General features: G+C 36.9%; 1 protein-coding gene across 6 annotated transcripts in view; it reads left to right on the forward strand.

Moving 5' to 3' along the window:
- EXOC4 (exocyst complex component 4) overlaps positions 1–18,277 on the forward strand; it is a 738,285-nt gene that overhangs the window by 30,483 nt on the left and 689,525 nt on the right. For all 6 annotated transcript variants that reach the window (XR_011438236.1, XM_023640178.2, XM_005609413.4 and 3 more), the window contains exon 3: positions 5,078–5,272. Coding sequence is in view for 5 of the 6 variants with exons in the window: in XM_023640178.2 (XP_023495946.2) it covers positions 5,078–5,272 (195 nt within the window). In the remaining variant the exon portion in view is untranslated. The remainder of the gene's footprint in view (positions 1–5,077; positions 5,273–18,277) is intronic.

The raw sequence follows: 18,277 nt of genomic DNA on the forward strand, positions 1-18,277 counted from the left end.
TCTTGGGCCCTGTTTTCCTTACTTTCTCTTTTTCTAATAGTCTCTGATTGGAGTGACTTGCAGTTCTTGTATATTGAAACTGAAATTCTTGGATTGCTGAACAGGTGACTGGAAGCAACTGTGGAGTTACTAGAATTCCAAGGAAGCAAAGGGAACTTGTGTTTGGGGAAGGATTTCTGTACTTGGGTTTTGATGTCATGATTTGAACAGTTTGGCTCTTCATGGATTTATTTAAGGAAGAAAAAGAGAGTAACATAATTTTTCAATCTTAATTGTCCTGATAAATTAAATAGAATGGAATTAAAGTACTGTCAGTACATTTATAAAAGTAGAACAGACATTTGAGAAATAAATGTTTGGATGTAATTTGGTACCTTTCTCACTTTTTGATGTTATTATTCATTGCTGGACATAGCCCTGTTTCTTTCCTCTCTGTTTAAATAAATCATATTTACTGAGCTATAATTTATATACGATAAAAGCCAGTATTTTTAGAGTACAGTTCAATGAATTTTGGCAAATGTATATATCTGTGAATGTGTTACTGTCACCCCAGAGAGTTCCCTCCTGCTTCTTTGTGGTCAGTTCCTCCTCCTACCCGCTTCCTGCTCCAAGCAACTAATGATTTGAATTCTGTCATTATGGGTTATACCTGCTTGTTCTAGAACTTCACACAGTATGTATTCTTTTGCATATAGCTTCTTTTGCTCAGCGTAATGTTGTTGAGATTCTTCATATTTCTTCTCTTTTATTGCTGACTAGTATTTCTCCCATCCCCTACGTTTTAAAATAGCATTTCTTCTTAACTGTAACTTTCTAAGCAAAAAGCTGAAACCTCAGGGCAGTTTAGTATTAAGAGTTCTTGTAGCTTCTTATGTCTGCAGCTTTGGTTAACTCAGTTTTGGGAGTAATTTTGGTGATGTTCATATTCCACACAGGCCAATGCCATCTCCCTCACACCCTACTCCCAAATTCTACCTTCCTTTTCATTTTTCCTCCATGTAATAAGCAAAACTGAGAGGTGAGCTGACTACATTGTGTATATCCTGATGTGAAATGCCATAATGGTCGTTTTCCCATCAGAAGGGAGTTTGCTAAACTTTATTGACACTCTGTAAGTTTTTCCCCATTCCCTTATCAAGAGCCTAGTTGGGTGTTATATGACATAAAATTTATTTTTACTGTTTCCATAGTAACCATTACCCACAGAGGAAAAAGCTGAGATTTATAGACCCAAGGTGATGTGAATAGAATATCAGAAATCTAATTCTAACAGACTTTAACTAATATTTAAAATAGAATGGATTTAATAGCTAGAGTTCTTAACCCAGAGACCAAGAACTCCAAGAGGATTGAGGAATGGCCTTGAGAAATATGATTAAAAAATCAAATAATACCACAAATGCTGATAAAAACCAGCACTCCCCTGCCTTGTCCTACTTCAATCCCAATTCCAACACTTCAGAGACACTGACTTTTACTCTTTTAGTTGTTTTTGCCCCAGATAGTCCTGTTTCTATATTTCTAAGTAATATGCTTATACTGGTTTTTTCTTGAATTTTCTATCTTAGACATTGCATATTAACTTCCAGCTATGGAAGATGAAGATGTAGTTCCTCTGTCACTCTTTCCTCCACCCCACCCCATCATCTTCCCTGGTGCTCTCCAGGAGAGCTGTATCCTAGTTCTTGGTTTGGTTAAATAGATAGTGCTTACATTATTATGAGTATATACATATTTCCATGGAAGCCATCCCCAGCTGCTATTTTTGCTTGTGCAATTTTGTTGCTGTTTTCCTTGGAATCAATGATTGAATAATCCTGTTGCCTTTCTCCTGCATCGGAACCCCCTACTCCCCACACACCTCCCCTTTCCTGGGTCCTGGGTTTTTTCTCTTTTGTTTTCCTTTGTATTGATGGAGCACATTCTTCAGTATTTTCCTGAGATATGGTGCATATAAGATTTATTTTTTGAGATCTTGCAGTCAGAAAATGTCTTTATGCTTTCCTCATACTTGATTGATAGTTTTCCTGGGAAATAATTCTCTCTTAGGATTTTGGAGATATGTTATTCCTTTGTCTTGTAGCTTTTAGTGTTGCTATTGAGAAAAATCTGATGCATTCTGATTCACAATCTTTTGTATAGGTCCTGTTTTCTTTTTACCCCCCTTTGAAAGCTTTTAAGAAATTGTTTCTTTATCTTTTGTGTTCTTACATGTCATGGTAGCATGCCTGGGCTGGGTCTTATTTTCACTCCATTGTCTTGAACACTTGGTGTGCCTTTTCAATCTGAAAATTCATGTCTTTTGTTCTGGGTAATTTTCTTTTATTATTTTATTGGTATTTTTCTCCTTTTTTTTTTTTTTTTTTTTCATTTTTCCTCCCCCGGAACTCCTATTTGGCAAGTATTGGACCTCTTGGATCAATCCCCTCATTTTCTTTGATCTCCTTCTTCCTATATTTTGTTTTTGTGTTTTACTCTTTGATTTTTTTCTATAATATTTTTAATTTCCAAGAGCTATTTTTCATTGTCTGAATTTTTTATAGCATCCTGTTCTTGTTTCATTGATGTAATATGTTACTTTTCCTAAGGATATTATAGTTTTTTTTAAAAAACTGTTTGCTTCATAGTTTGTCCCTTCCTCCTCTCCACTACCTTTTTCTTTTTGTTTGTTTTGATTCCTGTCTTTCCATATTACAGGCTTTCCTTGACTGTCTGGTGACCTTTGGCTGACTCTCTGTGTGTAAGAGAGAGGCGCTACAAAGCTGATTGGAAGCTCCAAGCATGTTGTGGGACTTGTCTAGAGATGATTGGCAGGGACCCAGCAGTTTCCTGGTGAAACCTGAGATATCACTGTCTATAGTCTTTTCACTTGGTTACTTTTCCCAGGGGAAAGCTGTAATTTTCCTGCGTTGGGGCTAAAAGTCAAGCTCAGTGTTATTGGAGCCAACCCTGGAAGGAGGTGGAGGATATTACTGTTCTGTAGGCCCACTTTGATGTCATCCTCCTGTTTTCTGTCCAGAGCATCACACCCTCCCCTCAGCCGTGCCTGGTATTTCCTGGTCCAGATCCTGCAGTTTCTTCAGATCATAAACCTTCTAATTGGCCAGTGTTAGGGGGAGGGAATTACCTGTCCATGTGGTTTGATGAGGATCTAGGGCTCAAAATACTCCTTATAGAAAGTTGTAACCTCGTACTCCTGCTTTTAATATTCTTCATGTCTCCTTTTCGGTGTTAGCAAACCCCACTGCTTGCTAAGATTTTCGGATTTCTCTGCTCTGCTAATTTAGTTACCCATCATTCATCTTTTCGCCAGCTTCTAAAGTTTTGTTGCCATCTCTCACTGTTCTCTCCTCTCTTTCTCTTTTCTTGGTGTTTTATGCTAAAAAAAAAAAAAATTCTTTTGCTATCACGTTGGGATTATAGGAAGGAACAGAGGTAATTAGGACCATCTTCAAAAGATTTTCAGAGGGATGTGCCCCAAAAAGCCAATAATCATTCTACCGTGCCCATCAAGAGAGATTCCAAAATCCTGTTATTCAGGGCTTTTTATGTTGGAGAGTTTTATCTAAGTATGATTTAAGTGTTGTCCTAGGTTGTGGGAATAGATTAGATACTTTCTCAAGAAACCTAATCTTAGCATTGTATCTTCATATTTTGCATGTTTGTTGGAAAAATATTGAAATTTAGTTTTGTAATCATCAGGAGTATAGTGTCAGTGAGTATGTGCACCTCCACACCAAATCTTGTAGAAGAAGAAGACAGATTTGCAATTGTCAAAAATATGATAGACTTTCTAGAGTGATGGAAATGTCCTATATATTGATGGAGGTTTGGATTATACGGGTGTCTGCATTTGCTAAAACTCATTGAATGGTATACTTGAGATGTATTCATGCATAAATTTTACCTCAAACAAAACCAAAAACGAAACTGTAGACTTAAATTCTAGTTTAAGTAAAAATACACGTAAGGAATGTCAAAAGTATACGATGGTAGTTCTATGAATTGTGAAAGGTCATGATTCTTTTAATTTTTTTATTATTTATTTATTTATTTATTTATTTTTAAAGATTTTATTTTTTTCTTTTTCTCCCCAAAGCCCTCTGGTACATAGTTGTATATTTTTAGTTGTGGGTCCTTCTAGTTGCGGTACGTGGGACACCGCCTCAGCATGGCCTGATGAGTGGTGCCATGTCCGGCCCAGGATCCGAGCCAGCAGAAACTCTGGGCTACCAAAGCCGAGCATGCAAACTTAACCACTCGGCCAGAGGGCTGGCCCCTCTTTTTATTTTTTTATGTTGTAAAAATTGAAAATTTTTAATTAGTAGAAAATGAAGATATATTTATAATGTACATTGACTCCATCCCTCGCTGCAGCTCTCCACCTCCTTCTATTTTGTCAGTCTGTGCTTGTGCTGCTCACTAAAGTGTGAGATCTATGAGATGCTTGCAATGATCTTATTTAAAACCGAAAAATCTGAATACCTGGCAAAAAAGAAAAATCCTTGGTATGCCCTAATTCCTTTTATTTTGAGATTATCTCTGGATGTGTCTACTCTTTCTGGAAACTGAGCTCATTTTCATTTTAGTCAGTTGAAATGAATGCCTAGTTCCTTGGTTGTAAACTTCAGCTGAAGCTCTCTATCTAGAGGGACTGACCAAGTGACCTATCAGCTGAATAGGAACTATGCAAGGAAGAATGGGGAAGGAATGATAATGTGGACTCTCATATCAGTCCCTTTTAGATATGTTAACATCAGTGTGGTACTTCCTGTTTTCAGAGTGTTTTATATTCTAAGTAATTTTCTCTAGATTGACTCAAAGGTGGGTTAGGAGTAGTCTTCTCATTTCACAGGAGAGAAAATATAAACATAGAGAGGTAGAGATGCACCCAAGTGAGTCAGCATCAGAACCAGGATTAGAATTTTGCAAGCAGACCAAGCAAATGGAATAAAAGAGAGTGGGAATTAGAAAGTGTCACTTACAGTAGTACCAATGAAGAATACTAACCAGATTAGGGGTTTAGGCTGGCAAGACTTTGGACTGACCTAAGATTGAATCTGTTTTGTTGTAGGTAAAAGAGAATCTGCTTTCATGCAAGATGCTGTTGCACTGCAAACGGGATGAGCTTCGGAAATTGTGGATTGAGGGAATTGAACATAAGCATGTCCTGAACCTGCTGGATGAAATTGAGAATATCAAGCAAGTGCCTCAAAAGCTGGAACAGTGCATGGTTAGCAAGCACTATCTCAGTGCCACCGACATGCTGGTAAGAGATCAGCCTGCTCTAATGGTCGTTTCTGCTGAGATATAAAAGCACTTCCCTTTGTTCTCTCTGAATTCTTTAATTCATGGAGCACATTACAAACTGCCCACTTGGGATTCACGAGCCCTTGCAGGTGTAGCCTGGCTAGTTCTCGTCCTAATTCCAGTGTTTGAAATGGCAGATTATTATTATTTATGTATTGTCTGCCTTTGTAACAATGGCAAGAAGTGTAATGTTAAGAAAACAGTACTTAAATCGTGTTGGAATGGTAATGAGAGGTTTTTTTTTTAGCTTCAGAGGAACGTAAAGTTAATGAATCCCATGTTAAAGAAAGAAATTTGCGTGAGAGAGAACTTTAGATTTATAAACTTGATGTTCCACAAATTCTTTGAAGGAATTTTTATATTAGGGCTTTGTTTTTTCCTTTAAATTGATAAGAAAGAAAATAATGTTTTTGGAATAATTCTGGAAGTAATATTGTCAAGCAAGACTACTCTACAGCCTAGCCTTTAGCCTCTATCTTCATCCATTCTGCTACTTTGTGAATTTGAAATGAAAATTCAGAGAAGTTTGCAACTGTTGGTGCATGTGACTGAGTGTCAAGAAAATGAGTAAAAAATGAAAATACTCATCTTGCTCTCTAATGACCCTAACTTTCTCAGGGCCTCAGGCTCTTAGGGCGGCTCTCTCTCCCTCCTCTTTCCACACCAGCACCCCTCTTCCTTCTCATTCGCAGTTGTCTGGGGACTGCAGAAACTCTCAGTAATAGATAGACTGTATGTGGGTTTTCTTTTTCACGGTAGGTGAAAATGCCTTACCTGTTTCACCAAATTAGATTGGCTGTAACATTGGAAAAAACACTGAGAGGAATTGGTGGGAGAAACAGGTTAAATCCTCTAAGTGGTTTTAGTTCATTGAAACTTTCAAGAAGAATTTTTCTGTAAGTTCTTTGTAAGATGCTTTTAAGGAAGTTTGATAACCAAGAGGTGAGATGTGCTGTGACAATCTATTGTATATTAAAATCTGGTTGTGTGATAGGGGTGAATAGTCAGTTTCCACAGTGGAATGAGGTTAATAACGCTCTGCTCTTGAGAGTCGCAAAAGAGTAGGTTATTTTCAGTATCCTGTTCATAGTGACATCATCCATAATAATGACTATAGGGTGTTTGACAAAAAAATTAATCACCTTTCAGCTTTACTGTTGGTTTGTCCATTAGAATTGCATATATGTGCTAAATTACCAAGATTCAGCAATCAGAATAGATAAGATTATATATGTTGGTGTATCATATACACATCTATTTGAATCATGGTTTTTTGTTGTGGGCCTCTTTTAAGTAAATGCTATATATTAAAAATAGGTTGTTAGAATTTATTTCTATGTTATGTTCATTTTAGGATTTCAGATTTTTGTTTTATGGTTTTATTACTTAGGGGCTAATTTATTTACTTAAGAGCTAATCAATAATGAATACGGCCCTTTTTTTTTTACTTACTTTCTTAAGGACCTTATTAAATACTTCTTTAAGTCCTTGGTTGCAAATTACAGAAATTCCACTCTAGCTAGCTTAGGTAAAAGAACTGCTTGACTACTGTACCCAGTCTGCTAAAAGGATGGGAGTAGATGTGGGGTGCCACCTGTGTGTTCTTTCCTCATGTCGTCTTCCTTGTTCTCCTAGGGACTCTTCCTTCCACCTGTGCGCTGGGTTTGGGTGTTTGAGGAGAAGGAGGAGTGGAGGCTGTGGCCTACATCTTTCGAGCTTTGCAGAGGAAAATAACCTTTTTTTGCTAATTCAAAAGTGCAGGGGTAGCAGGGGTAGGATCTAGACTGGGCCAGCTTGGGTGCTATGATTGCCAGTTCTAACTAAAATTTTGTGGTTGCGGGGGTGAGGGGCCTGGTGAGTGGGGTGGGGAGGAAGAGCAGTCACCTCCAGAAAAAGGTGAGCATATGAGATACATTTCCCAGAAGTTCCTTTTTTCTATTTGTAGTTCTTTATATGTTCTGGATACTAATCCTCTGTCCGTTAGATGGATTGTAAATATCTTCTCCCAGTTGGTGGTGTAGCTTTATTACTTTGTTTTTGGTGTCTTTTGTTATAAGGAAATTTTAAAATTTAATGCAATAAAATTTCTCTTTCATTTTCCTTTATGTTATGTGACTTTTATTTTAAGAAATTTTCTATCCCAATATCATAAAGAGAGTCTCCTATGTTGTCTTCTTTAACTCATTTAGAATCTGTTTTCATATATGGTGTGAACTAGGGATCTAATTTTATCTTTAAACAGCTGCTTGGCTCCAACCAATTGTTGAATCCATTTCCTACTGATTTATATTGCTAGCTTGGTTACATACCAAGTTTTCACGTATGCATGGGTGTGTTTCTGAGCTCTTTATTTTGTTCAGTTGGTCTCATGTATATCTGCACCAAAACCATGCTGTTTTACTTACTATAATGTTATTATATGTCTTGATAGCAGGTGAAGATATTTCTTCACCTTGCTGTTCAGAATTGTCTGTGCTATTCTTGGCTCTTTACTCTTCCATAGGAATTTTAGTATCAGCTTGTTAAGTTCCACAAAAAATGTGATGGGATTTTGATTAGATTTAAGAGAAGTTCATCTTTTTGGTAGAGTTCTTCCAGGGAAGAGGATGTGTCTCTCATTTATTGAAGTCTTCATGAATGTCCTTTTATAAGAATGCTTAGTAATGTATTCCATAGGGTACTACATATATTGTCTTAGTTTTATTTCTGGGAATCATATTTTTTGTGGCTTTTTAAAACAGTAGCTCTTTGTTAATTACAGTTTCTCCTTATTTGTTGCTGCTGTATAGGGATGCGATAGATTTTTCTTTTTTAATTGATCATGTATTTCCCTGAACCTAATCCCAATCCTGTCTGCCTGGAAAATGACGATTTATTCTTTAAGACTTGGCTCAAATTTCATCAAGTCTATGAATGTCCCAGGTAATTCAATTAGATGGTTTTCTCATCCTTTTTTTCAAAAAAAAATTATTGTGTATTTCTTTTTATTGTGGTAAGAATATTTAACGTGAGTAGCCACATTTCTTTATGGTTCCATAAGCTGCAGGTAGTTCATCATAATATAATTGCTTTTGTGTATAAGATAGGTCATTGAGGACAGGGCCTGTATCTTACCTATTTTTGTCTGTCCTGTGCTTAGCATAGTGCACCTCATGTAGTCAGAGTTCACAGATCATTAGCCAAACGGATAACTATGTGAAAGACCCATGCCAGTATAGAGAAAAGGGCATTTCCTCTCTTGGAGCTCTGGTCTGTTTTTCCTTCCGTTTTTTTTTTTTTTTTTGGCAAGGTTCTCTAGTTTCTAACCTTTCCTTTTTGCAATATTTAAACGGACAACAAAAACAATAGTGCTAATAGCTAATATGTATTGAGCACTCACTATGTGCTGGGACCATTTTAAGTATGTTAACATTTGTTAACCCACTTCTTCTCTCAACAACCCTGTGTGAGAGAGATTTTTGACATTATCCCCCTTTTCCAGATGAGGTAGTTGCTTTGTATGATCTGGGGAGTTGGCATGCCCTAACATACAGTGAAGATTTCATGGAGGTAGGCTTTAAGGTGTGCTTAAAAGGTTGGAAATATTCTTCAATTTGGCCTTTTGTCTACAAGAGTGAATAGTAAGGTCTATAATTGCTCTTTCGTCAGACGTCACATGAAAAAATGATCACATTTTCTTTCCCTATGGTTATGTGCTGTTAGAAGTAAAATCTACTTAAGGCCATCTCAAGAGTCCAAATGGAAAGCTTTGCTAAAAAGACATCAGAGGAAAGTGAAGACAAAGCAATCTAGTCTTTCAAAACCCTCTGATTTCCTTGCATTTGTTTATCAAAAGATTTTGCATTTCCATTTTCAGGCAGGTGCAGATGCCCAGTAAATTAATCCCTACTCAGGTTAATAAATCCAGAGTAAATAAATCAGTGGTGACCCATGGCTCTTGTCAGCTCCTGCGATTCCTACTTCACCATCAGACTGGTCTGATAGCTATAGACGTGGCTTCTAGATGGGATATTTATTTCTTCTTTTGATATGATAACCTGAGTACTGCATAAAATAATTAAATTGTCATGACAGGGCCTGTCTGCAAATAGGCATGGCCTTTTGTTTCCTTCTTCAAGGTAAACAGCTGCTGTTAGCTTATGAAAAGCTAAAAATGATCCAACAAGAAGCCTGTGTCCGTCACATTGAAATCAGAGTCTTGATTAATATTGTAGCCTGTAGCTTTGTGATACATATGGTTTAAATGAGACCTTTGCAGTCATTGTGCTGGTGGATGCAAGCACATTAATGACATAATTTCTGGTTGCTGCATCACATTTCTGCAGTCTGTCCTTTGTATTCCACTCACATTAATTGAAGTAATTTTGCCAGTGAAGCGTGTTTCAAACCTCTGCATTTAAATTGAAATTTTAATTCCCTTATTGTCTTGAAAAGACGGCTGAAGATGCCTTGTTACAGGTTTCATTATCACTCAAAACACTCCAGCTGCTGGTTCTAATGTACAACGACTGATTAATTCTGGGAAGAATTATTAATATAAGAATAACAGCTTCTTCCCTGTGGCATGAGCTATCCAGGAAGGTATTTCATGATGGGTAATATTTTTATGAACTTTTTTTGTTAAGGAAAATTTGTGTGGAAGTTTGTATCAAACTAAAATTGCACAGATGAGCTTTGAAAACCACTTACACAAGTTGTGATTTATCAACCCATAGAAGTCAATTCATAATTGCATTCAATCGGTGGAAACCCAGCCAGTGCAAGTCGTTTTGGAGCACGTTAGCTGACAGTTGCGAGGCTTATGACTAAAATAATTTTTTCATTTCTAAGTCCTCCTGAGATTGTAGAGATTTTGAATGTCTCTTAATCATATTGTCTGTTTTTATTTATATACCTTTTCAAAAAGAATCCATAGCTGTATACTCAGATAAGGATTATTATGATAATTATAATAATAACTTATGTTTATGTAGCTGCCTTCTTCCCAGAGAGCTTTGCTGAGAGAATGGCATACTGGAGTTATTTCACATACACGGTGAAAATGTGGCCACGTCTGGCATAAAGATAGTAATGCAGCTATTTAATTCCACAGTTTTCTAAGATCCTGTAATAAAAATAAGTATAATATTTTCAGTTTACAAGATCCTTGGCGATTGTTGGACAACATTCAAGGTTTGAATGTCAGCATGGGTCTTAGTGTGGGTCAGATGGACCTGTGCTTGAGTCCAAGCTTTGACTTTTACCAGCTGGATGACTTGGGGCTAATTATTTAATTTGACTTTGCTGAAAGTTGGAGTTAAGAATGTGTAATATATATCCCCAGGGGTTGTTGAAAGGATTAAATGAGATATTAAGCTATGTATGTAAAGTATGCCTACTATACATAATAAGGGCTTAGAAATATTATATATAGTTAATTGGTTATTTTTACTGATACTGGAGAAAGGATATGGTGATTGCTCCCGTGTTATAATCTCAAAAACTGGTCAGAGGTGGACTTGCTTTGAGCTGATAAAAAGGTTGAAGTAGGGCTGGCTAGGTTAAGCATTTTTGATTCCCTTTCTTCTTGCCCAACATGGACATCTGTCTGAACGAAAGGCTAGCCCTCATTTTATACAGGCAAAGAAATTCTTGTGGACAGAGGATTTTTCTCAGAAAACGTGTCTAGTCTGCTCTAACACATGCACAGGTGGATGATCAAGACCCCAAAGTTCTATACCATATTTTTGGGATTTGGCATGGACACATTTCAGGTTCTGTGCTATCAAATGCCTCCTCAGCCCACATCAAGTAAATGTTTGTAGGATACCTGTTGGCTTTCTAATTATAAGCAATGTAATTTGTTGGTAAACTATCCAAGATCAGCTTCTTGCAAAATCTGCACTTTGGTAACTAAATGTGTAAGTCTGCTGGGTATTGTAATTAGATATAAGCCAGTTCACTATTGGAAGGTGCTTTATCACAAATCTTGATTTTAGTGTTAGTGTAGTTGATGTTAAGATATTTTTTCTGTCAGTACTTAGATGGCAGCACCAGTGGATCAGTGAGGTTGCTCTTATTTGTGCCAGTAAAATCATATCATTAGCAAATAGGCTAATTCTTATTTTCTCATCCTTTGGGGCATGTAAGGGGTGATCATGCATCTTTTATCAAATGAATAATGTACAAGTAGGAAAAAAGGGGCCAAAAGGCACATCTCTTTTATCTGGCTCTAAAGTTTCTGAGATCTCACAAGGTTTCTTTCTCATCATGACTTAGAGAATGGTGTTGAGGAGAAAACTCTATAAATATGAGGAGGTGGAACATTCTAGTGAATTTATTGGACTTAACTTGAAAGTGGTTCGGTGACCCTGCAAAAACGTTTCAATATTCCATATAGATTTCTCTACAACAGATAAAAAATATATCAGTGATCAATAATGAAATAGCGACCGTTAAAGCCCATCTGTTCCTAGTGTAAAATATTGATTTGAAAGACCGATGCCGGTATTCTCTACTAATAATTTAACAGGAAAGAATCTGGCACATATTTTGATAGACGAATGTGATGATATCATTGTTGGTCATTTTTGTTGTTGGTGTATGTATCTGTGAAGGTGGCCTTAACCTTGAAAGAGCTTACGTGCTAGTTGGGAGAGAAAGATGATTAACAAATAAACAGTACCTCATACCACAATCAGTACAACAACAAGGGGGACCAGGAATACTGGGGCTGGAGGTGGGGGAGGGGTAGAATGGTTTGCTATTTAAATAGAGTGCTCAGCTATGGCTGCTTCCAGCTGCATTTGGAACCCCTTCCTTCCCTCAGACACCTACCTCTGATCTCCTTTCCAAAAGATTTAGAGAAAGCTGAAAATAAAGTTACTGAATGCGTAAACATGGCTTTTGTGTCCAAAATTACGTGAGTAGTCTTAGTGTGGCAGCTTTATTTTTCTCCTAAAAGTAAAAGTACAGGGCTTTGTAGTAACTCTTTTTCTTGCTGCTCACTGCCCTTTTTGTTTATATTTATTTTTGAAGGCTGGGCTTTCTAAAAGGCACGCTGTTTGATAGGCATGGGGTTATTCTCTTTTGTTTTGCTCTTTTATCTGCTCTTCATTTGCCTTTTTCCTTTCAAAGCAGATAGAAATTCTAGGTTTTTTTTTTACACTAAACCTCTTAAAGTTCAGCAGTTTTCAGTTGGCTCCCTTGGCTTTGGGGCAGTGATTCCCAAACTTGTTTGCACCTTGGTGATCCTTCAAGAATTCTAAAGCCCAGGTCACACCCCACACTGAGTAAATCAAAATGTCTGGAGGTGGGACACCAGGTTTGGTGAGTTTTGATGTTCTCCAGGTGATTCCAACATGCAGACCAATTTGGAACCACTGATGTAGGGTATAGCTTGTGCTGTGCAAATAGAGCAAAACGAATTGTCTTTGACTTCATTTGACACCAGTTCCAAGTAGTTAGAAACCAAGTACTTGCGTAGGACAGACATCCTATGATGATATTCACATTTACATAGAAATGTTGTTCAACTAAAGTTGCTTTGTTGCCATCCTCTATTGGCAGTTTTGGGAAAGAGCTGATGAGTATTTGGCTTTTATTCTGATTTTATAGCCTGATTATTTGGTCAAAAAGAGTTTAAATGGTTAAATTAGATGCTCTCCAGGTTTAGGCTGACTTGGAACTCTTCAGAGCTGTCATCTTGCTGCTCTGGTTCCTGCATCTTTGCTGTGCGTTCTTCTATGACTTATTGCCGGGTCTTAATGGACTGAAACTGGGGCACAAATTTATTTATTGACAAGTGGTGTCTGGGTACAGTGTGGTATAGTGCAAACAAAATGGGTTTAAAAGCCAGGTGTTCTTAATTCTAGTCCTGACCCAACAACTCACCAGTTCTGTGAGCTTAGGCAAATAAATCACTTTCTCTCCCTGTTTTATAGTAGGGTCCTGTTTTGTAGAGATGGATATACAAATACTCTATCTGCATTATAGAATGGTTGTGAGAATAAAAGTGAGATTTTATATGGGTAAAGTGCTTTGTAAAATATAGAGCATTATGCAGATTTAATATGGCATAGGTATCAACATCATCATCATCATCATCATCCAGTGCCAGGTAAAAAGAAAAAGCAGTAGTCTCAGGCTTGTTTACATTAAGCAGCATTTCTGTCTTGATGCTACCATCACTAATACATACATGTTGTTTTAATCATATTAACTGTGTGTATGTGTGCCTGAGCGTGTGTTTACACACTTCAGTCTGTAGAAGGAATGATCTAAGTAAAAAATAGTATGCAAGTTCTTTGCTGACATCTTTCATCCTATTTCTGGTTTCAGCCTTGCATATGGACTTGCCTGAACAGGTTTTGATTGGTGGTCTGTGGTCAGATGGGGACCCTCTATATGTGTAAATTGCGGCAGGTGACAACCATGTTGTTGATGGGAGCCCTCTATCGCAGCTTGATGATGGTCTGAGAATGCTGATCAGTAGCTTTCGCTTGGCTTGACAAGATAGGAGGAGCTTGTTAAAGAAGTCTATTTTCTCTGAGATGCAGTCCAATACTAATTACTTGTGGTTGCCTAGCTTTTAAAATGAAAAAAGCCATATTCTTCTCACATTCCTTTGTGGGATTTTAATCATTCATGTTAGTAGAGAGCTATGTAAGTGCTGAGCGTTTCTGATGGATTTGGGGCTCTTGCAGAGTGTGGGGGAAATTGTCTTGATTGAAGAGTGAGTGTGAAGTGATTTTCAGAGACCTCCTTTGCCAGCTCTTGAGAGTTGTTCTGTAACTTTTTCTTGTCCCAGAATAACAAATAAGATGACAAAGGTAAAGGACTTTGGGACACTTGTTAATTGAGAATGTCTTTCCTAGTGGTCTCTTCTTTTGTATTTTGGAGTAGAAATGTAGGTTTTAATGCTCTCTTGATGGAACACTGATGGGAACTGAGAATTGAAGGGATCATAAGATTAGGAACAAAGAAGGATTTTTTGGTGAACTTTTCCATAAGCAATTACAATTCTTATCTTTCTCATAAGGTGTTAGGTATAGTTTAATTTCATTAGGAAAGTAATTGTGAACAGAGCTAAGTCCATTTAAAACAAATAAGGCTCTTAATTTGGATAAGCCCTAAATATGTGTGTAACTTTGGACTTGGATTTCTGCCTCTAGAATGTTATGTTAAGGGAAGAATTAAGAATTTTAATTATTATGTGTTAAAAAATATGTATACAAGGATAATTATCACAGTCAGTTTTATGAAAGTAAAAAAAATAGCAATTAAGTTTAGGGAATTGGTTTAAATCATTTGTGGAATACTCATGTTATGGACTAGTATGGAAACACTAAAAATCATATATTTAGTAATGGGCAGATGTCCCCAATGTACTTGCCAGGTGAAAAAAGCATGTTTAAAAATAACAATATTTTTGTAAAAACTTTGGAAAAATGATTGGGAGGAGTCAGGTTAAAATATTATTATGCCTGATTAGTGAGAATATGGATCATCATTTTCCTTTGTGATTTCCGGGGTTTTTCAAGTCTTCTTGACTGAGCATGTATTACTTTTCTAATTTGGAAGAAAAATAAATGTTAAGAAAAAAGGTATATTTTGGGGCTTTACTTTTTTTTATCTGTAAAATTGGGGTGGGACCTCAGTGTTTGCAACCTTTAAAGGCCCTTTAAAATAGAAACTTCTTGCATGTCATTCCTCAGATACTGTCATTCTGTGAGGAATGGGTTGATGAAATCTCTTAGAAGACCTGCTTCTACTTTACAAGAGGCAAAAAAAAAGATGACTTATGCTTTAATAAACTATGGGAACTTTTTGTAGTAGAATGCCCTGATGTTTAAGAAAAAAGCGAAAAAAAAAAAAAACAGAAAAAGGAGAACCCTGAAGAAAGCTTAAGAATAGCTTAATAAAATGATATGGTTTTAGAACAAGTCTGTATTTAACAGCAGTAATGGGATGAGCTCTTGCATGAAGCTAGAAGTCACATTTGATCTCTTTTGAGTTTTGTTTTCTCAGATAGATTTGAAGATACTTTAAAGAAGAAATTCACAAGTAAAAGGCCTTTTCTTTGACAGCACTTTATCTTAGAGGCCCCCCGCCTTCTTTCACTTATCAATAACTTCATCTCATTTGCTTTATCCTGTAAATTCCATTATCTCCCAGGCAGTCTATTGCATTAAGCCTTTAGTACCTAATATCGCCTCATTTACATTGACACATGCTTGACCTCAGCCCTTCTCCTCTCTCTGTTAATGCACCAACAAGCACTGATATCTCTCTGGAGCATTATCATTTGGCTGTTAGCTCAACTAATAACAACCCTTCATTTGAGCTGATGAAGGTTTATTAAATAAAAACATGCAATAACCCTGGCAGTAATGAAGGGAGAGTGGAGGTAGACGGCATCCTTTTTTTAATGGTGAGAGCATGCTGAGTCTGCATTATAGGTATTGGGTTTCCTGAGGGATAAGGGGCACCTGAATAGGTTGGATCAATATTATGTTAGCAAACTGATTTTAAGAATGGGCATTTTTGATTGCCTGATTTGATCACTGTTGATTAGCTACAGGCTGAGGAGTTAAGGGAAAAGAAAGTGTTCTTGCTCCTGGCACTTGGCTTTGCTCTGTGATGCAGCTTTCTCTGGAAGTCTGTCTTAAATACCAAACTGTCAATAGCCCTGAGGCCGTCAGTCAGTGGCAAAGCTGAGCTGTAGGGAGCCAAAAAATGTCTTAGTCTTCTCTGCTGAAACTAGGATCAGAGATTCTGTTTTTCCTAGGGATCCCCTAAGACTCCTCCAAACCTTCACTATAGCCCTGAGCCTTGCGTGGATTCCCTGTATTCTCCCTTGTATGTCCCACACTCTCTCCCCCTAGCCCCCATCCTTTTTTGCCTGAAGAGCAGTCTAAGCCATCATCTCTACTTGTGTCCCTTGAGGTGGCTGGTGTCATGCTGTAAACACAAGTTGAATGGATAACATTATCAAGTTTATGTTTAACAGGATTGTTGTGAACAAAATCCTTGGGGGTCACATACTTGTGGTTTTATATCACATACACATATTATGTTATTATATTCTGCTAGTAAAACTGTTCCTAATTTCTCTGATGCAGTTAATACACAGGGTTCTATAAAGGCCAGATTGTTCTACAAACAGCACTATGATGTCCTAGGTGCATCGAAGCTTTCAGATGTGCTCCTAAAACTATTAGATTGAACCATAAGAAACAGCCAATATTTGATCGTTTTTGACTTATAAAAACAATAGTTTCATATGGTTCAAATTTCAAATTAATACGTGAAAGATAGTGTGGGTTTTTTTTTTTTTGTATTTTTGGGGTTTTTTTTTGAGCTGCATTTAGGTTGGTTTCTTTGTCTTATACCAGTTCCTTTCTGATAAGGAATAAAATGTCTGCTTTGGGAAATATGGTGTAGCAAAATGGAAATGTTTGGTAAGTAAATGATCTGGGATTCTTGGTGACAGGCGCCTTCCCTGCTCGCATAGAGGTGGGCATGAGTCATTCTGCATTCAGCGGGAGACTTCTTGTGCCTGTTTGGGATTCCCTGAGCCTGAATGTGGAGGCTTCTGTCTTGAGGAGCTGGGCCTGAGCCACCAGTTTGCTTCCAGCAGTTCAGCGGCAGGGTGGCAGTGGGCCAGTGACCTGGGCACTAACTAAATCTTGGGTTCCAAGGCATGTTTCTTTCGTTGTTTGTAGCCAAAGGTTTTTGGTGTTCTTAATAGTTGAGACTGTTCAGGTGTTCTTAATAGTTGAGACTGTTCAAAAAATTTGTTTAAATTATGTCTTCTTGTATACATAGAGGAAGGAGGAAGGTATCAGTTCTCTGGAATAGCCTAATTTCATATCTTTTACTGCATCTGTAAGTTGGGCCAAGGCAACATTTTCAGAATGGTTATGTTCTTTTACTAGAAAAATGCTTCCTTAAGGGAGACATACTGACCTATTGAAAAGTGATAGAACATTTTGGAGCCATGTAATTATGAGACTTGAAGGAAATATTTTAGACTCAACAGTGGCAAACATTTGCTTTCTTTAGGGAATGTTGTTGCCAAAATAAGCATTTTCATTAGCTAGCAGATGGTTTAGTTATCAGGTTGGTTTTTTGTTTACTTATAAGTTTTTCTTCTTTTTTGGCTTGAACCTTAGTTCTATTTAGAAACAGTTACTAATGTCATTTACCTTTGTGTATCTTACCTACCCAACTAAAAAGAAAAATAAAAAAGATTGGTACTCTCTTTTCCAGCATTTCTTCAAAGAAGCAGCTGTTTAGAATGGCTGACTTTGGTGTTCCTCAAAAATATTTCCATTGGTTCATGTCACAGCACAAAACTAGATCTTTTTACTTAATCACCTTGATTAAGACTGGCAGAAGACAAGCACTTAACTATGAGGTAATAATTTACTAATTAAAACCAAAATGAAATTGAGAAATAGATATTTGGGGAAAAAAATTTAAGGGTACTGCAGTTCCTAAGTACAAAGATTTCCTTTATTGTAAACCTCTCTCTCAAGTCAAGGCAAAATTTTTTGAAATACCAGGCAATTCTTGATTATGTACATGTTAACTGTACCTTTTAACCTATTTTTTTAAGTTATGGAAACAATTTTTGGAATTTTTGTTTTCCTAAGTGAGTAGATATCTAATAGCAAAACATGCCATCCTCTTCAACATCATATGTTAAAACGTTTTGTAAATATTGGCTTATTTTCGTAATCCTAAAGGAAATATTTGTTTTCAACTCCAAAACAGATTTCTGTTATCTGTATGGGCAGTCTCAAACTGTGTTGAGTGGAACACGAATGTTCTGTTAGTAATTAGTATTCTGTGAAAAGATTCCCAGCTAGTAGTATCCTTTTCCCCCCAAAATTTATGTTTGAAAATACGTGTAAGAAAAATTCCAAATACATTTAGTTGGCTCATTATGTAGTAATCTACCTTTAAGAAACAGTGTGGC

This window comes from Equus caballus, chromosome 4, assembly GCF_041296265.1.
Source record: "Equus caballus isolate H_3958 breed thoroughbred chromosome 4, TB-T2T, whole genome shotgun sequence".
Classification (NCBI taxonomy): domain Eukaryota; kingdom Metazoa; phylum Chordata; class Mammalia; order Perissodactyla; family Equidae; genus Equus; species Equus caballus.